Below are 25,150 nucleotides of genomic sequence, written 5' to 3'. Positions count from 1 at the left end.
AGATGGCGGTGTTCACCAAAAGGAGGTCAACGCGCACGAGGGAGATCACTCATCTGTGCACCTTTTCTAGCGCGATCTGAATGATCGTCGGAGCTCTGATGCCCGCGCGCGCACGGCACGTCCATGCAACCGCGGCCTGTTTGTTATCTGAGAGTTTGGAACCGGAAGTGGTGTTGGTAAAGCGGGACGTTTCATGACCTTGTGGCGGGGGTCTGTTGGGCCACGCTGGAAGTTTCGGATCTGCGTGACATGATGCCCCGAGGCCACGCTGAAACGCCGGCACAAGCCACGCCCTGTCACGTGGGGACTTCAGAGATCTGAAGCGGCGATTTCAGCTCCGGGTGGAGGGTCACGGCGGCTGCTCGCACGCGCGCACGTGGGAACACCGGAGGAACTGAAAGTTCGCGGACTCTCAGGAAAAGTTTCCGTCTGGGGGGAGGAGGAGGGGGGGGGGGTCATGGGGGGGCTGTGAACGTTTTTATCTGACGTTACCGCCTCTAACAATCGGAGCGGGAAGTTCGCGCTCTTCCGCTCTCCTGTAAACGTGAGGGACACCGGGACGTTTCTGCGCGCCTTCGCCCCCTGAAGGTTGATCTCCATGAACGCGGATCCCGAGGACACCCGCCACTGACCATGAACCGGGCGTCGGAGGAAGAACCGAACGAGAAGCGGAGCGGAGCGGACCGCGGCGCACCTGAGGCGCCTCCCGGGGATCCGCGCGCCGGTGCCCCGCTGCCCACGCGGCTGTACCGGCGCCGCTGGTTCATCGTCCTGCTGTTCAGCTCCTACTCGCTGTGTAACTCGTACCAGTGGATCCAGTACGGCATCATCAACAACATCTTCATGAAGTTCTACGGCGTGGAGACCTTCACCATAGACTGGATGTCCATGATCTACATGCTGACCTACATCCCGCTCATCTTCCCGGTCACCTGGCTGCTGGACAAGAAGGGGCTCCGGGTCATCGCGCTCGCGGCCACGGCGCTCAACTGTGCCGGCACGTGGATCAAGGTGGCCAGCGTCCGACCCGACCTGTTCCCCGTCACCTTCCTGGGACAGTTCTGCTGCTCGCTGGCGCAGGTCTTCATCCTCGGGATGCCTGCCAGAACCGCGTCGGTGTGGTTCGGTTCGGATGAGGTGTCCACCGCCTGCTCCATCGGTGTGTTCGGGAACCAGGTAACCCCCAGCCCCCCCAGATGCACCTTTTCCCCACCTGGCCTCTGCTCCGGCTGTCAGCTCAGATCTGGAGTCACGTCCCCGCGTGCTGGCCACGTTTGCGTAAAGACGCACGGCGGCCGCGCGCCATGGCAGATGTGAGAGCTGAAATGTACAGAAGATGTTTAAGTTAAAGAGTTTTCACGAAACATGAATTCTTAATTTATTTATCTTTTTTTAAAGTTGACTTTAAACATCCTAAAGACTGCTTTTCAAAATAAAAGCGAAATCCCTAAAACAATTAAAGACCCTTTCAGTACCGGACGGTGTTCTTGGGGTTTCTTTAGCCTATTATTCTCCATTAAGATGACTTGTTAATCATCCACAAAACAAATAAATAAAAGCATCAACAGAACCTGCAGTGGAACCTAAAATAATTTTTTAATTTTGGAACAAGATTTGTTTTTCAACTTAATCAAATTTGACTGAAAACTGGATAAAGAAGAAACAAAACTTTAAAAAAATAGACATTGGATTTGTCATCTAAATTGATGTTTCTGGTTTGTTTTTCTAACAACCAGCATTTTTTTTGGAGAAATGAAAGTTTTCAGCCAAACACGTTGGAGCTGGAAAAGCCTGAAGGCCTGTTTCTAATGAAATGTGATGAAATGTAGAAATGTTTCCTGAGTTGACTCCCGTTATTATTAGAACATGCTGCTGTAGGAACTTTTTGCAGATGAATCCAAACAAAAAAGTCTTTTATTATTTTCTGGACCTGGATTCCCTCAGTGGCCAAAGCCGTCATAAAAGGAGCTTTGAGACCGACTGGAGATGCCAAATCAGCAGAAACGAGAGCAAAGATCAGCAGAGTTACAGAGCAATCGCATAAACAGGATCTGTTGTAGACGTCTTTTATGGAACAGAGGAGTGAATCCCAACAGGAAGTTTTCCTCCGCAGGGATGTTTCGGGTGAACACCTCCAGATCACATGGTCAGCAAACGTGAGAATATTAACTTTGGCTGCAGCTTTAACATTTAAACGCGTTGGTTTGAAATGGGATTAAACTGTAACTTCATGTCACCTGTTTCTGCTCCATCTGTTTGCTTTTATGGACTTTAGTTTGCAGCTTGAGAGAGACTCCATGAGGCTGAAGAGGATGAATTGAGGGGCGTGCGGCGTGGAGGCTCAGGCCTGTCACATGTCAGCTTAGAAGGACAATGGTAGATCGCGCGGTGGACGCTCCCCGCACAGAGCATCTTTCACTGGACCGCCTGTCAGGACTCTGCCATCTTTTCAACCGTTACAGTTTGCAGACGGCTCCGCTTCAGGACAAATGCAACAAAACAATCCCCTGAAGCGAAAGCGTGCAAACGCCGAGCCCGCTGCCAAAGAATGGCCGCCGTTTGGGGCGGCAAAGAATCTTAGTCTGAGTCTGGCCTCTCTGCGGTGGAGTCCTGAGGCTTTAGGCTGGGCTCTGTCTGCTGGGTCTGGATCAGAAACATTGGGAGGTCCAGCAGAACTGGGTCCAGAAACTGAGATTTACTGCCGTCGCTGGTTGATGCTGTTTCTGTTTGGTGCCGTCTCAGCCAGTAATGCCTTCATGGGTCTCCAGTATGCCATCATCAGCAACACCTTCATGCGCTTCTACAGCATGGACTCTCTGGCCATCGACTGGCTGTCCCTGGTCTACCTTCTCACCTACGTTCCTCTCATTCTGCCCGTCCTCTGGCTCCTGCACAACAGGGGGATCCGGGACGCGGTCCTCGTAGGATCAGCCTTTAACACAATCGGTTCTTGGATAAAGATCGGGAGCGCCGGTCCGGATTTGTTCCCAGTCGCCTTCTTAGGCCAGTTTGTGTGCTCGGTGGCCACGGTCTTCATTCTTGGCATTCCTTCTTATCTCGCCTCAGTTTGGTTTGGAGAGGAAGAGGTCTCCACCGCCTGCTCCATAGGAGTTCTGGGAAACCAGGTTTGTTGGAAATTTCAAATACGGAAGTGAATATTGAATCATTTCAGCTGCAGCAGCAGCATCTGCTATGAAGAACTGCAAGATTTCTGTGAGGAGGGAGAGGAACCTGCAACAACAGTTTGATGTAAAGACTCAAACGAACGAGCTTTAAACGGACCTACTATGAAATCACACGTCGACTATCCAGATAATCAAAAATCGATTTGATGGGAAGAAATATTGTTTGAGAAGATTTCAGCTTTAACTTTCAACTGTTGATGATAAAAAACAAAAAAACTTAGAAGCAATGAAAATATCTAAAAATGGTGAAATATTGTAACCTTTACACAATTTTAAAGACCTAACTATTTATATTTGGAGATTTGCTGAATGTTAAGGTTGACCTTTTCATTTAAAGACAAACGAAGGTCAAAATCCCATTTTGGCAGCATCCGTTCACAGGCGGGGGATGCAGCGTGAGATGGAACGCATGGGTGCGGCGCCCGCGCTCTTTGGGCCGGTCTGTTGTGGTGTCGTTTGTAGACTGGTCCACACGTCCCTTGCCTTTAAGCATGACCTGTTGGTCTGCGACCCACCAATGTTTAAGAATTTGTTTACATTAGACACAGAAATGACATTTTCGATAAGGAGAGTTGTTAGGAATGTGAGGAAAGATGGATTTGTGGTACAGAAAAAAACGTGTGAAATCAGTCCAAAAGCTTTGGCGGACAGGCTCTGTCATGCATGTGTGAGATGAACTTTGACTGTAGATGTATAAATGTAGACACTGATGGTGGTTAGAGACCAGACCGTGATGAAGCATCGCTCCAGGTTAAGGCGGACTGATTGGCTATTGGCTGAAATGAAAGACCTAATCGACGATAGTCTGTAGAGTGACGTAACAATTAGCCAACCCGGAAGTGAGGAAGATCTTCTTTATTGAAATTGCGTCAAAGCTCCACTAGAATTGGGGTGTAACCATTGACTATAAATGATAACTGCACTGAGTGGCCCCTCCCCCCTGGCGTTTCAAACAGGAAGTGGCTCCAAGAAGCCAAAATCTCATAGACTTCTAGAGAGAAATAAACAGCTGTTACTCAGTCATTCTATTGGTCAGAAGAACCGTTCTGGATCTGATACTTTTTTTTAATCATCTCAGTTTTCACGATATTTTCTCTGTAGTCCGAATTTTCAAGGTTATAAACCGACCAATAAGCTGCCTAGATAAAAGTAGGTGGAGCCTGCTGGGCCCCACGTTCAGCGTTCCAAATCTTTTATGGATTTCCACCTTCCAACAAGCTCACTCGCTATTGGTGACAGTGGTTGTCATAGAAACATTGACTCAGACCAACTTGGACCAATCACTGCTTACTGACTACGGCTGTCCGAATTCCCGCCCTAACTACTAAAAAACTATATAGTGCAGCACTATGTAGAGCCCTGGATTTTAGCAGCAATTCGGAGGCCACGCTCACTACTTAATGTTTTTTTTTTCATAATGGCGGAGATAACGTCATCGATTTCACAAAGGTAAAATCTAATTAATTTGAACGTTTGGTGACAATTATTTATGAGTCCACTCTCTTCTCAAGATAAAAATGCTGATGTTTTAAATAAAATACATTTAAATACATTTTTTGGCAAAAATTGTTCTGACACAATGCATTGTGGTCTGAATTCGCCCATCTAGTGAGCATCGATGCACACTGGTTTTTCACAGAGACTTCTGGGAAATTTCTAGGGCTCTGGATTTTGGGATTTTAGATTCAGACAGAACTAGAAAATGGAGAACGGACTATATGGTGCGCTATATAGTGAATAGGGAAGCAATCGGAAAAAAACCTACGTCTGGCTCCAACATGGAGGTGTTTGTTTTGTGAAAAAAACGCGACTGGATTGACTTCATTTGGTTGGAGTTGGAAGTGAACCATTTCCTACGGATGATGTCACTCAGTCGGTCCAGTTCTTAAATACGCTCAATGGGTGTAACCTTTTGATTGACAGCGGGTCAAATCTTACTTTACCAATCCATGCATCCATCCATGGTTCGGTTGCCTCATACGACCACAGTGATGATGAAAAACAAAGCAAAGTCATGTGACCAGAAGCCTCTGTCGTCTATGGTTACTGCCTGATTTAAAAAAACATCCCAGATTCTGCATCATCTCCTCTGGTATAGAGGAGCAACTCCAAAACAGACACGTTAGAGTTTTAACCATTCACTTCAGTTTTTTACAAATCTTTCTTGTAAAGTATAAATGCTGTTTGTAAATGTGCCTGTTTTCATTAATGTATTATCTGAACGTACTCCTATGTTAACAGTTCAGTTACATCTAAAATAAAGGGTGAAATGCTTTAACCAAAGCAGCAAACAGTTTTCTCATCTTCTATTCCTTCTGCTCCGTGTCATTCAGCTGGGCTGTGCCATTGGGTTCCTCCTCCCCCCCATCCTGGTTCCGAATGTAGACGACCTGGATGAGCTGGCTCATCACATCAGGGTGATGTTCTACATCACGGCGGGCGTGGCCACGTTTCTCTTCATCCTGGTCGTGTTTGGTAAGATAAACGAACCGCGTCTGTCGTTTCCAAACCAAACATTTCATTACCTTCCTTATCAGTGAGAGCTCTGTAATATCTGTGTGTAAACAGTTTAGGAGACAGTTTGTCGTTTTTAATTAGAATGTCCCAATCTTCCTATCACCTTAGATCCCGGTCAAAGTTCAGCTGTAAAAAGCCTTCTGGTTTTAAAACGAGCAGAAAGATTTATGCAATCTGCTTTCCTGTCCTTTTGCTGCTGATTCTCCTTCTTTTTGAAGCATCGCTGGTTGGTTGAATGAGCGGAAGGGTCGGGGTCTTCTTTGCAGTTTTAACGTCAGGTTTTATGGCTTCACACAAAACCATAAAGCTTCTTCTGTGATAATGACTTCTGGATAAAGAATATTTATTTTTAGCCGTCTTGATGCACACAATGGGTCACTGGGAAGACTTCACTTCATACAAGTTGCAAAGAAGACATAATCTATGGTTTTAACTTGTCATCTTTAGATTAAAATAGGCCTGGATAATAAATGGCAAATTTATCGTTATCGCGATATCAAGCTGTGCAATATGGATATCGCAAAAGACGGCGAAAATCGCAATAAACGGTTACCTTAAATGTGCTAAAACAATCAGCTTGAAGTGTTTAGCGAATCAAATAAATGCATTTATGCATTGGACCAATCGGATGGAGCCATATGATGTTAGATGCTCGCCTCCTATGTAGATGAAGGTCATCATGTTGGTTCTTATTTAAATCAAACTGCAGTGAAATGGAAATTATGTTTTTGGTTGTTTTGCTTTATGTTCATGTATCGCAAGTTATGTCGTCATCGCAATTTTGATCACTAATATCGCATATCGCGAGTTTTCCTCATATCGTGCAGCCCTAAATTAAAAGGCAAATTGTGAGATTATAGATGTTCCTACTGATGAGCAGCAGGTCTAGTCTTCCTTGGTTTTTGTTATTTGAATGTGAATACAAATGACACCAATAAGAACCAAACAACAGGTGAGAAAAATCTGGATCTTAGAGCAGCAAGTAAACAGAAAAAAGTGTAAAAAACAGAAGAAAGTAGGCATCAAAAAGATATTTGATCCTTTGAAATGAGTAATGTATTGATTGAATGAAATGGTGGGAGATGTGGCTAAACTGGTTCTGTTGAGTGTTTTTTTTTTTTGGGTCAGAACCACCGGCTGATTTCGGACGTTGTTTGGTTTGCTTGTCCGGGATGGACGCTTTTTCAGCCTCTATCAACAGATTATCGCATTGCAGACCCCATAACAAAACGGGCCTTTCTGACCGCTTTGTTCGGTCCGTTGGCCTCCCCACACTTGACCCCCCCCCTCCCCCTGTATTTCTGTGGATGGACCAATAGGAGGTTATTTTTATGATGGTTTCCTTTCAGTTTGCAGGGAAACAGTTGATCTGCTGGAGCTTTCATGTCAGATGTATTCACAAAACAAACCAAAAAAAAGGATTGTTAGTCTGTGCTCAGGAACTGCAGGGGGCAGCGCATTGTGACCGAAGGAAGCGGCGTGTTTGTGTTGTTTTATAATCTATATATTCAGGGACACATATGCTTCCTTTGTGCCTCTGATGTTTCATATCTCGCCGTTGACCTCAAGGCTGAGAAATCCTCCCCTGTTTGTATGAGAGGATTTGAGTTGTTGCAAACACATTTATCTTCTTGAACACGCGTACCCCCCCCCCCCCCACACACACACACACACACACAACTTTGAGTTGAAAGGCACACGTGTTCATCCCCGCAGAACCCAGACGGAGAGAAACCGCTTCCATGAGAATACTGCGGTTGTGTCTGAGCTGGAAGGGGGCGGAGCTCCTACTCTGCATTCCTAAACACAAAAGGATGCTTGTGGGGGCATTTCCATGTGGTGCCATGCACACATGGACACCAGCTCCCAGAGTAAGTCAGTGTTGGGATTATGCTTTTCCTTAGGTCACTCATTTCCACTCATTCCTTCCTCATGAGCGGAACCATGTGCCTTCTCTTAAAGCCATGTGTGACATTTCTGCAAACGTTTTTGCCAACTTTCTATAGAATTCACTGATTTGCTTTGTTGCTGTTGGAAAACCTTTAACAACACAAAGACTTTTGTGTGTCAGGAGAGCTTTGAATGTTTTTTTTTCATGCAGTTTTGACAAACTTTATTGAATTAAGTTGATTTGAAGCTTCAAAAAAGTAAAAAAAAAAAAGTAAAAAAATCTTTTGTTGAGGTAACATCCACCGTCTGACTGTGAATTACAAAAGAACTTTCTAGGAAACAGAACCACCACATCATTCAGGAAAATCGTTAACCGCCATCCATGTAAATCTTTGGACCTGTGGGATTGTTCAGGTGTTCCACTGTGCAGACACACCTGTGCAAACGTCACATCGTTGTGAGGGACTGGCATGACAGAAACGTGTTTTTTAGCATCAGTGAGCGTTTAGACGTGAGGAAGAGAGACTTTGACACGCACAGTCATGCACATGCATGCACTTGTACACACATGCATGCACATGCAGACACAAACAAAGACGCAAACGCACACACACAAGAAGGCAAACACAATTGCTTCACACGCATTTATCGTACACACAGATTTGTTGTACACACAGTTATCTTTTGCACAAGTCATACACACAGATCGCTCTCTCTCTCTCTCACACACACATAGTCATACACACACACACACAAATGTCATATACACACTAATAGACACACATGTCATCCACATATGTTATACAAACTCTGATACACACACATTGTCATACACACACATTGTCACACACACACATGCTCTCTCTCTCTCTCTCACACACACATAGTCATACACACACACACACAAATGTCATATACACACTAATAGACAAACATGTCATCCACACATGTTATACAAACTCTGATACACACACATTGTCATACACACACATGCACACACACACACATGCTCTCTCTCTCTCTTACAGATTAGATAACCGTAGACTTTACTCCGGCGGGGAACGTCGGGTCTTTGAGTCACGCGGGACTCTCTGCTCCTGACCGCCTCGGTCAAACAATCGGATTGTTTGTGTTGAAGTGAGTCCCTGACATGACACATATGTACTCACAAACTTCACACACTCCTAAACACAACACCCTGCCATGTGTGAGGGTTGTCCTGCTGGCGAGGCCATCTGCTGCGCTCCAACAGGCCGGTGAGTCAGCAAGGCAGACCAAGTCGCAGCCGTGAGCATAAGCGGCGAGCGCAGAAGTTTGGCGACGGCGATGTCCTCAGATGGAGACTCATCCTGGGGTCTGAGTCAGGAAGGCAGCAGATTAGATTAGAGAGAAACACATTCAAGGGCGAACAGCAGAGACTCTGCAACATCAGGCTTTTGGTTCCAACACTGTTGCAGAATTTAGTTCCCTTGAATCCAGTTTTGACGATGGTGTCGTCTAAACTGCCTTTTACCACTTAAATGGAAAGTTTTCCATCAAACTTTAAGTCACGGTCATTTCTGGCTTAGACTCCTCCCCCTTCGTGTCTTCAGGCTTCGCTTTTGGATTTTATCGTTTAGATTCTCCAGTGTCTGCATGATGTCGGTGTTTCGTTTCTTCTCTGCAGAAATGTCTATGGAAATATTTCTGTAGCATAATTCAAAATAAGAGTCGAGACCAGAAATGCTTTTTCATTTTCTCCTTCAACATCGCTCATTCTATGACGTGATGAAAGCGGGGATTGCATTTTCGTTTTCAAATCCACTGTGTAGCATAATTTATTCTTGGGGGGGGAGGGGGGCGATGACCTCGTTGTTCTGCCTTTCCATTTCTTTTCGTTTGAAATCATCGTCATCCAACATCAAAAACTTCATGAAAAAGAAGATCCTCCAGAAACGCTATAAAAACAACCAGAATAACAATTTCAAACTCTGATTATTCTTTGATCTATTTTCAAATCATCCCCCCCTCCACCAAAAAACCCCCAATTTTCATCAAAGTGGGTTTTTAATAAACTTTGTAAAAATAAATAATAATGTAAATAATCATTTTTGTCTGGAATTCTTTTGCATTTTTATTGAGTTTTCCTTCTTTTTAGTTGCTGTTATCTATTTTTCAAAAATAGTCTGAAAGCTGAGCAGTTTTTAAGATTTGTGTGGCTCATTCAGGATTTTCTAGATTATTTTGTTTATTTGAAGTTATTTACTTAAAGTTCATGAAAATAGTCTTAAAAAGTGTTTCATCAAACTTTGTTTTATGGAAGTAGAAAATGAGCTTTTATTGTGAAAGTCTGCATGTGTGTGCTGCAGTCTCAGGTGAGTTCATGGCGTCGTTGGAGCTGAACGGATGAACTCGTGTGCGACTGTTTTTTTCTCCCCGCTCACACTTTCTTCTCCTCCTCAGTTTTCCAGGAGCGTCCGCCGCTCCCTCCGACCCTGGCCCAGGCGACGGCCCGCTGCATCCCAGCCGAGGAGTACTCCTACGTCGCCTCCATCCTCAGGCTGCTGCGCAACAGGCCCTTCGTCCTCCTCATCCTCACTTACGGTTGGTGGGCCGTCCTCACATCTGCTCTGCCTCCTCTTCAAAGCTGCTGCCTGGAACGGCGTCTTAAAGCGTTTCTGTTGTTATTGGATATTGGGATTTTCCCACAGACGGAGGTGAACGTGTCCCGCAGGTCCAAAGTTTGTCCCGTCTGATAACGTGTCCGATCAATGCAACAAAAACAGATACAAAGCTGGAATATGACATCATCCAAGGCCACGCGTCAGAACCGTGAAATCGTTTAGATAAAAAAGGAACCAAAATTATTAAAAAAAGGAAACAAATGAAACGAGAAGGAGCCGCATTTCCAGAAGAAACTATAGGGTTGAATGAAAATGAAACTTAAAGGGTCATCAATGGCAAAAATAAAAGAAATGAAGAAAGAAATGATCAAAGTTCAGCATAAATAGAGTGAAAAGAGCACAATAACAATAAAGATATGTTTGTGAAAAATGCCAGAGTCGGGTATCGAACCAGCGAGCTTCTGCTCCAAGGATTCCCCATTTATTTCAATGGAGGCAGAAATCCTGGAAGATCTGGAAAAGTTCAAGGATTTGCAGGACCAGAAGGCACAGCTGGAAAAAGCTGAAAGAGATGAACATTTGAATAGTTGAACGGTTGAAATAGCTGAAAAATTGTAGGAGGAGATAAGCAGCAAAGAAAAGAGGAAGATACTAGAAGAAAGAAAGAGAAACAAAAAACAATGATTGAAGGATTTAAAGCATTTAACCCATAAAACCCAACATCTGAGGAACAAAAGGTCTCAGATGAAAATGAAAGAAAAGCTGTTGGCGTCTGCATCTGTCAGCAGCTCTGACCTTCCTCTTTGGACCTCACAGACGGCTGTCACGAGTCTGTTAGACGCTCTTCCTGTTTCTGCTGCTGGGTTGCCCGCCGTTGCAGCAGCTGCCACCTTCACCTGCCGCCTTCACCTGCAGCCCTCACCTGCCGCCTTCACCTGCCGCCTTCAGCTGCAGCCTTCACCTGTCGCCTTCACCTGCCGCCTTCACCTGCAGCCCTCACCTGCCGCCTTCACCTGCAGCCTTCACCTGCCGCCTTCACCTGTCGCCTTCACCTGCAGCCCTCACCTGTCGCCTTCACCTGCAGCCTTCACCTGCAGCCCTCACCTGCCGCCTTCACCTGCAGCCCTCACCTGCCGCCTTCACCTGCCGCCTTCACCTGCAGCCCTCACCTGCCGCCTTCACCTGCAGCCCTCACCTGCCGCCTTCACCTGCAGCCCTCACCTGCCGCCTTCACCTGCCGCCTTCACCTGCAGCCCTCACCTGCCGCCTTCACCTGCAGCCCTCACCTGCCGCCTTCACCTGCAGCCCTCACCTGCCGCCTTCACCCGCAGCCTTCAGCTGCAGCCTTCACCTGCAGCCCTCACCTGCCGCCTTCACCTGCAGCCCTCACCTGCCGCCTTCACCTGCAGCCTTCACCTGCCGCCTTCAGCTGCAGCCTTCACCTGTCGCCTTCACCTGCAGCCCTCACCTGCCGCCTTCAGCTGCCGCCTTCAGCTGTCGCCTTCACCTGCCGCCTTCACCTGCCGCCTTCACCTGCCGCCCTCACCTGCCGCCCTCACCTGCCGCCCTCACCTGCCGCCTTCACCTGCAGCCCTCACCTGCCGCCTTCACCTGCCGCCTTCACCTGCAGCCTTCAGCTGCAGCCCTCACCTGCCGCCTTCACCTGCAGCCCTCACCTGCCGCCTTCACCTGCAGCCCTCACCTGCCGCCTTCAGCTGCAGCCTTCAGCTGCAGCCTTCAGCTGCAGCCCTCACCTGCCGCCTTCACCTGCAGCCCTCACCTGCCGCCTTCACCTGCAGCCCTCACCTGCCGCCTTCAGCTGCAGCCTTCAGCTGCAGCCTTCAGCTGCAGCCCTCACCTGTCGCCTTCACCTGCAGCCCTCACCTGCCGCCTTCAGCTGCAGCCTTCAGCTGCAGCCCTCACCTGCCGCCTTCACCTGCAGCCCTCACCTGCCGCCTTCACCTGCAGCCCTCACCTGCCGCCTTCACCTGCAGCCTTCACCTGCAGCCCTCACCTGCCGCCTTCACCTGCAGCCCTAACCTGCCGCCCTCACCTGCCGCCTTCACCTGCAGCCCTCACCTGCCGCCTTCACCTGCCGCCTTCACCTGCCGCCTTCACCTGCAGCCTTCACCTGCAGCCCTCACCTGCCGCCTTCAGCTGCAGCCTTCACCTGTCGCCTTCACCTGCAGCCCTCACCTGCCGCCTTCAGCTGCCGCCTTCAGCTGCCGCCTTCACCTGCCGCCTTCACCTGCCGCCCTCACCTGCCGCCCTCACCTGCCGCCCTCACCTGCCGCCTTCACCTGCAGCCCTCACCTGCCGCCTTCACCTGCCGCCTTCACCTGCAGCCTTCAGCTGCAGCCCTCACCTGCCGCCTTCACCTGCAGCCCTCACCTGCCGCCTTCACCTGCAGCCCTCACCTGCCGCCTTCAGCTGCAGCCTTCAGCTGCAGCCCTCACCTGCCGCCTTCACCTGCAGCCCTCACCTGCCGCCTTCACCTGCAGCCCTCACCTGCCGCCTTCACCTGCAGCCTTCAGCTGCAGCCCTCACCTGCCGCCTTCACCTGCAGCCCTCACCTGCCGCCTTCACCTGCAGCCCTCACCTGCCGCCCTCACCTGCCGCCTTCACCTGCAGCCCTCACCTGCCACCTTCACCTGCCGCCTTCACCTGCAGCCTTCAGCTGCAGCCCTCACCTGCCGCCTTCACCTGCAGCCCTCACCTGCCGCCTTCACCTGCAGCCCTCACCTGCCGCCTTCACCTGCAGCCCTCACCTGCCGCCTTCAGCTGCAGCCCTCACCTGCCGCCCTCACCTGCAGCCTTCAGCTGCAGCCTTCACCTGCCGCCTTCACCTGCAGCCCTCACCTGCCGCCTTCACCTGCAGCCCTCACCTGCAGCCTTCACCTGCAGCCTTCAGCTGCAGCCCTCACCTGCCGCCTTCAGCTGCCGCCTTCAGCTGCCGCCTTCACCTGCAGCCCTCACCTGCAGCCTTCACCTGCAGCCTTCACCTGCAGCCTTCACCTGCAGCCTTCACCTGCAGCCTTCACCTGCAGCCTTCACCTGCAGCCTTCACCTGCAGCCCTCACCTGCAGCCCTCACCTGCCACCTTCACCTGCCGCCTTCACCTACAGCCCTCACCTGCAGCCTTCACCTGCCGCCTTCAGCTGCAGCCCTCACCTGCCACCTTCACCTGCCGCCTTCACCTACAGCCCTCACCTGCAGCCCTCACCTGCCACCTTCACCTGCAGCCCTCACCTGCAGCCCTCACCTGCAGCCTTCACCTGCCGCCTTCAGCTGCAGCCCTCACCTGCCACCTTCACCTGCAGCCTTCACCTGCAGCCCTCACCTGCAGCCTTCACCTGCAGCCCTCACCTGCAGCCCTCACCTGCCACCTTCACCTGCCGCCTTCACCTGCAGCCCTCACCTGCAGCCTTCACCTGCCGCCTTCACCTGCCGCCTTCACCTGCAGCCTTCACCTGCCGCCTTCAGCTGCAGCCTTCACCTGTCGCCTTCACCTGCAGCCCTCACCTGCCGCCTTCAGCTGCCGCCTTCAGCTGCCGCCTTCACCTGCCGCCTTCAGCTGCCGCCTTCACCTGCAGCCCTCACCTGCAACCTTCACCTGCAGCCTTCACCTGCAGCCTTCACCTGCAGCCTTCACCTGCAGCCCTCACCTGCAGCCTTCACCTGCAGCCTTCACCTGCAGCCCTCACCTGCAGCCCTCACCTGCCACCTTCACCTGCCGCCTTCACCTACAGCCTTCACCTGCAGCCTTCACCTGCCGCCTTCAGCTGCAGCCCTCACCTGCCACCTTCACCTGCCGCCTTCACCTACAGCCCTCACCTGCAGCCCTCACCTGCCACCTTCACCTGCAGCCCTCACCTGCAGCCTTCACCTGCCGCCTTCAGCTGCAGCCCTCACCTGCCACCTTCACCTGCAGCCTTCACCTGCAGCCCTCACCTGCAGCCTTCACCTGCAGCCCTCACCTGCAGCCCTCACCTGCCACCTTCACCTGCCGCCTTCACCTGCAGCCCTCACCTGCAGCCTTCACCTGCCGCCTTCACCTGCCGCCTTCACCTGCAGCCCTCACCTGCCGCCTTCACCTGCAGCCCTCACCTGCCGCCTTCACCTGCAGCCCTCACCTGCCGCCTTCACCTGCAGCCTTCACCTGCCGCCTTCAGCTGCAGCCTTCACCTGTCGCCTTCACCTGCAGCCCTCACCTGCCGCCTTCAGCTGCCGCCTTCAGCTGTCGCCTTCACCTGCCGCCTTCACCTGCCGCCCTCACCTGCCGCCCTCACCTGCCGCCCTCACCTGCCGCCTTCACCTGCAGCCCTCACCTGCCGCCTTCACCTGCAGCCTTCAGCTGCAGCCCTCACCTGCCGCCTTCACCTGCAGCCCTCACCTGCCGCCTTCACCTGCAGCCTTCAGCTGCAGCCCTCACCTGCAGCCTTCAGCTGCCGCCTTCAGCTGCCGCCTTCACCTGCAGCCCTCACCTGCAGCCTTCACCTGCAGCCTTCACCTGCAGCCCTCACCTGCAGCCTTCACCTGCAGCCTTCACCTGCAGCCTTCACCTGCAGCCCTCACCTGCAGCCCTCACCTGCCACCTTCACCTGCCGCCTTCACCTACAGCCCTCACCTGCAGCCTTCACCTGCCGCCTTCAGCTGCAGCCCTCACCTGCCACCTTCACCTGCAGCCCTCACCTGCAGCCCTCACCTGCAGCCTTCACCTGCCGCCTTCAGCTGCAGCCCTCACCTGCCACCTTCACCTGCAGCCTTCACCTGCAGCCTTCACCTGCAGCCTTCACCTGCAGCCCTCACCTGCAGCCCTCACCTGCCACCTTCACCTGCCGCCTTCACCTGCAGCCCTCACCTGCAGCCTTCACCTGCAGCCCTCACCTGCAGCCTTCACCTGCAGCCCTCACCTGCAGCCCTCACCTGCCACCTTCACCTGCCGCCTTCACCTGCAGCCCTCACCTGCAGCCTTCACCTGCAGCCCTCACCTGCAGCCTTCACCTGCCGCCTTCAGCTGCAGCCCTCACCTGCCACCTTCAGCTGCAGCCCTCACCTGCCACCTTCACCTGCAGCCTTCACCTGCAGCCCTCACCTGCAGCCTTCACCTGCAGCCCTCACCTGCAGCCCTCACCTGCCACCTTCACCTGCAGCCTTCACCTGCAGCCCTCACCTGCAGCCCTCACCTGCAGCCCTCACCTGCCACCTTCACCTGCCGCCTTCACCTACAGCCCTCACCTGCAGCCTTCACCTGCAGCCCTCACCTGCAGCCCTCACCTGCCACCTTCACCTGCCGCCTTCACCTACAGCCCTCACCTGCAGCCCTCACCTGCCACCTTCACCTGCCGCCTTCACCTACAGCCCTCACCTGCAGCCCTCACCTGCCACCTTCACCTGCCGCCTTCACCTACAGCCCTCACCTGCAGCCCTCACCTGCCACCTTCACCTGCAGCCCTCACCTGCAGCCCTCACCTGCAGCCTTCACCTGCCGCCTTCAGCTGCAGCCCTCACCTGCCACCTTCACCTGCAGCCTTCACCTGCAGCCCTCACCTGCAGCCTTCACCTGCAGCCCTCACCTGCAGCCCTCACCTGCCACCTTCACCTGCCGCCTTCACCTGCAGCCCTCACCTGCAGCCTTCACCTGCAGCCTTCACCTGCAGCCTTCACCTGCAGCCTTCACCTGCAGCCTTCACCTGCAGCCCTCACCTGCAACCTTCACCTGCCGCCTTCACCTGCAGCCCTCACCTGCAGCCTTCACCTGCAGCCTTCACCTGCAACCCTCACCTGCAGCCTTCACCTGCAGCCCTCACCTGCAGCCCTCACCTGCCACCTTCACCTGCCGCCTTCACCTGCAGCCCTCACCTGCAGCCTTCACCTGCAGCCCTCACCTGCAGCCTTCACCTGCCGCCTTCAGCTGCAGCCCTCACCTGCCACCTTCACCTGCAGCCTTCACCTGCAGCCTTCACCTGCAGCCCTCACCTGCAGCCTTCACCTGCAGCCCTCACCTGCAGCCCTCACATGCCACCTTCACCTGCAGCCTTCACCTGCAGCCTTCACCTGCAGCCCTCACCTGCAGCCCTCACCTGCAGCCCTCACCTGCAGCCCTCACCTGCCACCTTCACCTGCCGCCTTCACCTGCAGCCTTCACCTGCAGCCCTCACCTGCAGCCTTCACCTGCAGCCTTCACCTGCAGCCTTCACCTGCAGCCCTCACCTGCAGCCTTCACCTGCAGCCTTCACCTGCAGCCCTCACCTGCAGCCCTCACCTGCCACCTTCACGTGCCGCCTTCACCTACAGCCCTCACCTGCAGCCTTCACCTGCCGCCTTCAGCTGCAGCCCTCACCTGCCACCTTCACCTGCCGCCTTCACCTACAGCCCTCACCTGCAGCCCTCACCTGCCACCTTCACCTGCCGCCTTCACCTACAGCCCTCACCTGCAGCCCTCACCTGCCGCCTTCACCTGCAGCCTTCAGCTGCCGCCGTCTCTCTGAGTTTTCAGATTTCAGCTGCAGAAAGGAGTCAAGGCAGAAATATTTTAGCCTTTAGTCTTTTTTTCTGCAGGCCCTCCATGGAAGATTATTAAAACCAAACACAACCAAATGTATAAATGAATGCCTGAGGCTTTTTTTTTCTCTGAAACAGCCTAAATCCACTGAAATGATAGAAAGGAGACAGAAGGCCTGACTGCTCACCGCTGACGTTTCTGTGGTCTGACAGGTCTGAATGTGGGCTGCTACTACGCTGTGGGGACGCTGCTGAACCGCATGATCATCTCTCATTATCCTGTAAGTCCAGTTTTTTGGTTGGTTCCATCGTCTTAAATGATCAATAATTGACCTCAGTTCACAGGTTGGTCTCCGAACAGTCCAGTCTGCAGCTTCTTTCCTCAAACATTTACTCTTCCTTTTTTTTTTGGGGCGACCCAGAAACGTTGACCCAGAGCTTTCAGAAAACCTGCCTAGAACCTCGTGAGCAGTTTAGATCTTCCTCACAGCTGCAGGTCTTCCTCGCCTCCTTTTTGCTTAGTCGTGTTTGTTATGTCTGCTGCTTCCCGTCGGTCCCAGCTGACCTCCGGCTCGCCACATGCGCAAGGACCTTCGCCAGAGACGCTCATGTGAAGATGAGCGGTCGGGAAGCCCGGTTCTTTTAGCCGCCATGACATCTTCCTCTTTCTCTATGCTCTCGTCGTGACTTCAGCTGTGGTCTCTTCCAGAACGAGGAGGTGAACGCCGGGAGGATCGGCCTCACCATCATCGTCTCCGGGATGGTGGGCTCGCTCATCTGTGGACTCTGGCTGGACAGAACCAAAACATACAAGTGAGCCAAGTGGACCTTGAGAGCGGCGCTGGGTTTGGGGCCAGAACCCGAGACCCGTTTATGTCTTTAGGAGCGGCTCAAGCTGTTCTCTCGTTTGGGTTTTGGCCTTTTGCTGTTTGTGGCTGTTTGTCCAGATGCAGCCTGCTGAAACATCTGTGACCTCTGACCTCTGCTGCTGGCTCAGTGACGCCAGCGTCCTCCAGGCCGGCCCTCCGGCTGTTACAGTGCGAGTCCTGCAGACGTATTTGTGGCTTTGAAGCACTGAAATGTCTGAGGTTCCTCGAATGCATCTGAGAGGCCGCTGACAGGCGTGACTTCCTTTGGGAAGTCTGTTTCTTCTGCTTGTTCAGACAAGTTGCAGCCACACAGCACTTTGTTCCAAATTGAACCCAAATTTCTTAGATCCAGTTTGTGTTTTTGATCCGTTTTTTAGCTGTAATGGATTCATTTTCACCTTCGTGCTTCAAAAGGGTCAGAATCTGTCATGAAAAAGGTGCAAACCGGCCCGTCTGCAGCCCGGATGAAAAGCCTTCAGTCCGCGCTGCATCTGGCAGCTGCTGCCGCCGTTTCAGCAGCAGGAACCTGCTGACGACGCTCTCTGTGTCCAGACAAACGACGCTGGCGGTCTACCTCATGTCTCTGGTGGGGATGATCGTCTACACAGCCACGCTGGACCAGGGACACCTTTGGGTGGTCTTCATCACCGCCGGATCTCTGGGGTACAAAGCAACTGTACGGTCTCTTGTCTGTAATGTGGCGGTCTGCACACACGGTCACTTTATTTACACGCTTAGAACCGAGGTTTTCTAAAAATAATAGAGAGAAACAACAACCCAACCAGAAGGAGCTGTTGAATGCTATATGGCTGAATGAAAATGAAACGTAAAAGGTCAAAAAAAAATGAATAAATTAAGTGAAAACAGCACAATAACAAAAAATATATGTTTGTGAAAAATGCCAGAGCCGGGTATCGAACCAGCGGGCTTTTGCTCCAAGGATTCCCCATTTATTTCAATGGAGGCAGAAATCCTGGAATATCTGGAAAAGTTCAGGATTTGAAGAACCAAAAGTCACAGCTGGAAAAAGCTGAAAGAGCTGAACATTTGAATAGTTGAATAGATAAATTAGAAGAAAAACTGTAGAAGGAGCTAAGCGGCTAAAAATGGAGGAAGATACTAGAATAAAGAAAGAGAAACAGGAAAACTATGGTTGAATACTTTTTAGCACCACGGATAAATAAATAACGTGTCTGAAAAAGTTGGTTATTTGTCATCAAAGCAGTTGTGCAAAAAGAGGAAGTGAGTCTGGAATTGTTGCTCCAGAGACTTTTTGTTACTTTACTGTCAGACTGTTGGAGAATGACAGAAACAGAGTCTGTGAAGGAGAAGTTAGTGTTTGCATTGTTTGCCCCTGCAGGTTCTTCATGACGGGGTATCTGCCCCTCGGCTTTGAGTTTGCGGTGGAGCTGACCTACCCGGAGTCTGAGGGAACGTCGTCAGGCCTGCTGAACTGCTCTGCTCAGGTCCGGCGTGCCGCCCTGCAGCCCTTTGTTGCCTCAACAGCAACATTTGTGTTTATGCAAACAGCGGCTGTGGCAGTGAGACCGTTGTTGGGTTTGTTCTCTCTCTGCAGGTCTTTGGGATCATTTTCACCATCTGCCAGGGGAAGATCATCGACGCCTACGGCACGCTGGCGGGAAACATCTTCCTGTGCGTCTTCCTGCTGATCGGCACAGTCATGACAGGTGAGACCGTCAAACTACTCCCCACAATGTTTTGAACGGCAGTTGTCCAATTTCTATCTAATGACTCAGCAGGGAACCAAAAGGAATTTCTATAAATGTTTAACGTTTATTCTCCTGAAGAAATAGTTATTCTGTCTTTCTGCCTTAGATTTAGTGGAAAACATCTTTTTAAATGATCAAAAACAAAAATGAAACAGATAAACATAAATGTCTAATATTTTATTCTACTTCTTAGCCTGTTTTAATTATAAAGATGCTCAGATTTTGAATGAAACAAACATTTATCGTCAAACCCTCTTAATATTGTTTATTTTAAAGAAACTATTCAAGAAAACTAGAATTTAAAACATTAAAGTTACAAAAATAACTTTTATCCTTTACAAATATATATATATATATATTTTCCATTTATACTGTGGGGTTTTATTCCAAATGTGAGGTTTTTGTGTCTCACAAAACTATGCAGATGATAATGTTTAATTTTAGGAATTTAAATATTTTTATGATTATTATTACACCCGCCTCATAATTTATTCCTTTTCACTCTATAAGTACACGTATAATTTCAAATACACATATAGACACCTGTATAGGTAAATGTACACATAGAAACATGAACTCTCATTTGATTTCTTTAAGTCTTTATTTCCTACAAACCCAAACGCATCCCCACACAATAAGAAATTATTATTCATGCATATTTACAGATATATCACTGTTTATTTATGTAGATATGTATTAACAATCATATATTTATTTTTTTAAGCTTTTACATTTGGACATTGTTTTATTGCTGCATAAAAATATTTCTTTTTTTTTCTTATTCTATGTCTTCACTGTCAGAGGAAAGTTTTAGTGAAGTGGAGTTTAAATCATCCATTAAGGAAAAATAGGTTTCAGAGGGAATTTGGTCATGTGAGATCTTCCACAGCAGCCTGACTGCAGGAGGACTTTCCTTCATTAAAGGAGGGATTTGGTTCCTGCGTTAAAATGAAACCAGCAGAGTCTTTATGCAAATCTCCAGGAACCAGGAGGAAGGACGGAGGGAATTTCTGCCCAGCTGAAGGTCGGCAGATGTTCCTGATCTGAAGGAGTTGTTATCCAAAATGTTAAATGACCTGACCTGAAACCTCAGGGGAAGTCGGAAACCTTCTGGTTTGTCCGTCCACCTTTTTCTGAAGTGCAGACGTCTTCCTGTTAATAATCAAACAGGAAGTCACTTTGAAGAGCAGTTAGTGCGGCTCCTGTTTTCCGCCTCTGCAGACGGCTGCATCCTTACTCCCACCGACGTTCCTGCTTTGGTTTCATCTGCTGCAGGTTTGATCAAGTCTGATCTGAGGAGACAAAAAGCCAACCAGATCGCCAAAGAAGAAGTAAGTGAAGGACGTTCCGTCCGGCCGGCCGGCAGCCGTGGCGGTTCAGACGGGAAAAAATGGCTTTTCACAGACGACGAGTCCGAGTCCCAGGGGAGCTGATTTGGTTCTTATGTCTGAACGTTGTCATCTGTGAAAACCCTGCTTCTGCTGCGGCCTTCAGGCTCCGCCCACAGACAGGTGTCACGGCTTCGCTTGCATGAAGTTTGCACGACGGATTTGAAGGAACGCATGAAGTTTGATGATAAAAAAAAACGGTGGACGGAGTTACTAATGTTCCGACTAACTCTCATATTCTTGGAAATATAAATCAAACGGAAACTTGAAGGCTTTCAAACCCGTTCAACCCGAAGATAACAACAAATTCTTTACCAAAGAATTCTGATTTTCACTAAATCCATCCTTTTTTTTTTTTTTAAACCCGCACGCTGGAGCCTATCCTTGCCATAATCACTAAATGAGATTTGAAATGTCATGTCTGCTGCAGGTCACAGGATGAAACCTCTTTAGGTTGGATGATCATCTCTAAAAGCTCAATGATCAAGTCCAACGTTCTTCCACATCAAGCTTTAAATAATGCCTCATGTGCTGAAGAAGCGGCTGGAATCCCTGTGCGTCCGGGACCACACCGACTTCCAACCCAGCAGAAGTTTCAGGGAGCATTTCATTGAAGGGAAAATGTGTCAAAAACCCAAACTGATCAGCAGCTGGAAATGCTAAAGGATGCTGCACCCTGGTAACCGTGGCAACCGCGCTCCAGAGACCTGCAGCAGCATCACATCTGAGATGAGCTCATTTAGAGGATGAAAACATTTGTTAACTATATTTTTTTTAGCTCGTTCTGTAGAAGTTCACTTCTCTCCTTCCGGGTCGGGTCTCCAGGTTTGGATGAAGCTGCTGGTTCTTGTGGACAGTCAGATCTAAAAAACACAAACTTTTGACGTCACCTTTTGCTTACGAAGGACTCATTTGGATCACAGAGTCGGGTTTGTTTCCCATTAAAGTGCAGATCTTCATCCAGACTGGAGGCTCAGACCCTTTAAGATGCTGAATGAGAAGTGATCAGCAGCTGTTGTTTTAGGCAGAGAGGCAGATGTCGGGTCAGGACTATGGAGCCACGGCCCTCCTCGCCCAGACGCAGCCCGCTTCCTCTCAACCCTGACCAATCAAACTCTCGTTTCCACAAACAAATCTCTTCAAATCTTAGCTCGACTCTCAGAAGCACAAAGGTAGGAGCACCCAAATGAAGAGCAATCACCACACTTCCGCGTTGATCCCTCACACCTGCTGTTCACCTTTCACCCACTCTGTCCTTCTGAAGATCTGCACTTTTCACACAATCGCACTGATTGGAATTTCCTCACCTGCTTTTGCCTCCACAGCTTCTTAGAAAACTCTGAATGTTTTATTGCAGTGAAAACTAAACCTTTCAACCAGATGAAGTCGGTACTGAAGACTCTAGACGAGCCGTGGTTCTCCTCTGAGGTTCGCCCCATTTTTCCCTCATCATGAACACCTGCTGACAGGTGGGGGCGGGGCATGGAGAGCTGTGTCGCCTCCACAACAGCATTGTTGATCCATCAGTGGATCTGGATCTCCCTCCTTTCCTCACTTGAGAACAGAACTCAGAGACACCTGAACTCCAGACCTGGAGACGCAGAATTCCCCCGTCTTCCTCAGACTCCATGCTGGTTCCAATCCCGACCGCCTCGCCAACGTCTGCAGACCAACAGGAGTTTGAAGCCTAAAGAGGAGACCAGCTTTAAGCTGCTCCATTTTTACTTCCTGTGGACTCGGTTCTCGGCCCAAACCCAGGATCCATCATCAAGAAACGGCAAGAACCAGAGAAAAATCCAGAAAACGGCCGTCAGATTCTGCTGAGAAGAACCCGTTTCTGTGCTAGAAGGTCCAAATGGAGTCTTCTGAAACCCCTGCAGCTCCAAAAGGAAAGGCTGCAGCGCCCTCCGCTGGAGAAAGCTGGTACTGCTCACCAGTTCCACCACAGACAGACTCCAGGAAGGCGTTCTCCACCCTCCATCCTCCTCCACAGCAGTGGCGGCTACTGCTCTGTCTGAGAGGGGAAGCTCATTTTCGGCCTACATCATAAAATTGTCTATTTATTTAAAAGTAAATTCTGGCCTACGTTCCTTTTCAAGAAAATGGTCACAGTAATACAATTTAAAGCAATAAAACAATATAATCACAGCAATATAATTTAAAAATGTTTGGATGGAGCAATTTAAAAAAGGATCATGACTGATTTTATGTGGGCTTTCTTTATAAAAATCAATTTTCATTTAATCTTTTAAATCTTGGTTTTATTTATTCATAGGGTTAGGGTTAGGGTTTATTTATGTTTATCTAGAACTTTACTGATCACAACGATCCAATACAATAAAGTGAAATACAATAACAAAAAAGCTGCCGTTAGCTTCCGAATCGGTATCAGCCGGAGCCGCAGAGGAGCTGCTCTGTTTGAGACCGTTTGTTCCCGGTAGACTCACCGAACAGCATGAAGAGCAGCGCGCAGACCAGCGTGGCCACGAATAGCTTCAGTGAGTCCTTATAGGACAGAAGGGCTGTCAGTCAAAAGGAGAAGCAGTCTTTCAACAGACCCCCCAATCGTCACGCAGAAGCTCAGAGTCCGGGCCAGCCCACTCCCCATTCACCCCCAGAGACGCTGAGCGTCCGTGGGCGGGACATAATCGCAGCGTTTATCCAATCACATTCTAGTTTCGAAGCGCTGAGAAAAACCGTTCAAAGCAGTCCCATTGAAGTCAATAGACGCTGGGCTTCAATAGGGAAATGCACTGTGACGCTGCAGGAATGTATGAGAAGGAAATGGAGTCAGCCAACCTGCTATATGTAACTGATTCTGAACAAACTCGTCTTTGAGATGAACGTTTTCTAACCCATTTTTAGTCAATAAAATGTTAATACAATACAATACAATAGTACATCTTCTTCTTTCTCTTTCGGCTTTTCCCATCAGGGGTCGCCACAGCGAAACAACCTCTCATTTGATGATGAGTCGCATGGTAAACTTGGCAATGTTTTACGCCGGATGCCCTTCCTGACGCAACACTCTCAATTTATCCGGGCTTGGGACCGGCACAGAAGCAGAGAAGGGAACAGGGAGCAGCCCGGATTCGAACCATGGTTTCACGGACGGAAAGACCGCAAACCAGCACGAGCTAAACCAGCTCCCACAATACTATACAATACAATAGTACATATTTGACCATTAATTTTGTGACATTATAAGGGAAGCCGAGCTCCCTTGTAGTCTTAAAGAAATGGCCACTGTCCTCCACCCACCACTCTCTCTGAGCTCATCAGCTCCACTTCTCTACATCAGATCATTCTCACCACAGCTTAGGTTAGACCCCGCCCCCTCCACCACCCCCCCAGTGAGATGACACGCCTGGCTTCGACCAAAACCCCAGAATGAAAACCAGATGTCATGTTCTCTGATTGAGCAGCAAGTGGCTGTTTCTCAGAAACACCTGCTTCCCGTCTGTTTCTGGAGGCTCCGCCCACTGGACAACCTTCCGTCCTCATCCTGCTGGATCTTCCTGCAGCCTTCCACGCCATAAAGCATCAAACCCTCATTTTCAGCTGGAGTCTCACCTCTGCACTGACTTCATTAGATCCTTGCAGATCCTACAGGATGATGATCCAGCTCTCTGCTTGGGCGTTCCTCAGGGTCTCGTTCTCTGCCCTCATCTGTTCCTGACCTGCATCTCCAGCCTCCGTCTTTTGTTCACGGGGTTTCCGAGTGTCGATATGCTGGTTCCTGCAGCAGCAGATCACAGAGAAACCAACGTTCTGTGATCCACCATGGAGGAATGAGCGTCTGCAGCTCAGCCGCTTCACAGCCAGTTTTCCCAAAAAAATACCAAAAAACTGAACTTTTCCACAGTTTTCTATCCTAAGGACATCTTTCTTTTTCAGCACTTGACATTCTTTCAAGCTAGAGTGTGTGTTTTGGTATGCGTAGCTTACGTCTGACCGCTGTGGACCAAACTGAGGCGGGAAAATCATTTGCTGACTGATTTAAACATGTCGGACGAGTCAATTGTGCCGATTTTTGCTGGAAAATTGTGTCTTTTAACCATCATTTTCACCCAGCAGCTGAAGTAACACGTCTCTTATGATTGACAGGACCCGCCCACTGGCCAAAGGGGAAGCCTGGATGTGATTTCAGTCAAAGAGGCGGAGCTTTAGCCACTCGCCATCAGGGACCGTCGGTCCTTTCCAGAAGTCCTTCAGACACATTGGAGAGATTCAGAGATCAGAACAGCTTCTGTGTCTCAGTGGAGGCGACTCTAATCTGCAGGGAGGAAGATTCAGGAACATCTAAGGCAATAAAAGTCACTGTATAGATACTGAATAAATAAAGATATGACTGAATTTGGCTTTTTTACCAAAAGCAATCACTTAGAAGTGATGTCGTGTGGCTGTGTTTGTAGCAATATTGTTGTTTTTCTTTGAAAATAAATCGATTTTGTAAAACTTCAA

General features: G+C 49.8%; 1 protein-coding gene across 21 annotated transcripts; it reads left to right on the top strand.

Moving 5' to 3' along the window:
• The first annotated feature begins 174 nt into the window (after positions 1–174).
• Positions 175–25,150, top strand: flvcr2b (FLVCR choline and putative heme transporter 2b). Of its 21 annotated transcripts, none has more exons than XM_078942553.1 (13): positions 2,032–2,146; positions 2,276–3,125; positions 5,519–5,660; positions 10,035–10,175; positions 16,913–16,980; positions 17,409–17,512; positions 18,121–18,231; positions 18,929–19,034; positions 19,145–19,256; positions 20,281–20,322; positions 20,469–20,629; positions 21,711–21,858; positions 22,044–22,930. In XM_078942553.1, exons 2-12 carry the CDS (start codon positions 2,490–2,492, stop codon positions 21,789–21,791), a joined length of 1,704 nt encoding a protein of 567 aa, XP_078798679.1. In that variant the 5' UTR covers positions 2,032–2,146; positions 2,276–2,489; the 3' UTR covers positions 21,792–21,858; positions 22,044–22,930. The 21 variants fall into 21 exon arrangements, with proteins under 21 accessions (XP_078798684.1, XP_020570312.1, XP_078798685.1 ...); XM_078942551.1 differs by lacking the exon at positions 22,044–22,930 and adding an exon at positions 24,794–25,150 and having other exon boundaries at positions 2,035–2,146; XM_078942558.1 differs by lacking the exons at positions 2,032–2,146; positions 2,276–3,125; positions 22,044–22,930 and adding exons at positions 175–1,176; positions 24,794–25,150.

This window comes from Oryzias latipes, chromosome 24 (genome assembly GCF_053564925.1).
Source record: "Oryzias latipes strain Hd-rR chromosome 24, Olatipes_Hd-rR_3.1".
Lineage (NCBI taxonomy): Eukaryota > Metazoa > Chordata > Actinopteri > Beloniformes > Adrianichthyidae > Oryzias > Oryzias latipes.
The sequence above is the reverse complement of the archived record's forward strand: the minus strand, read 5'-3'. Positions and strand labels throughout refer to the sequence as shown.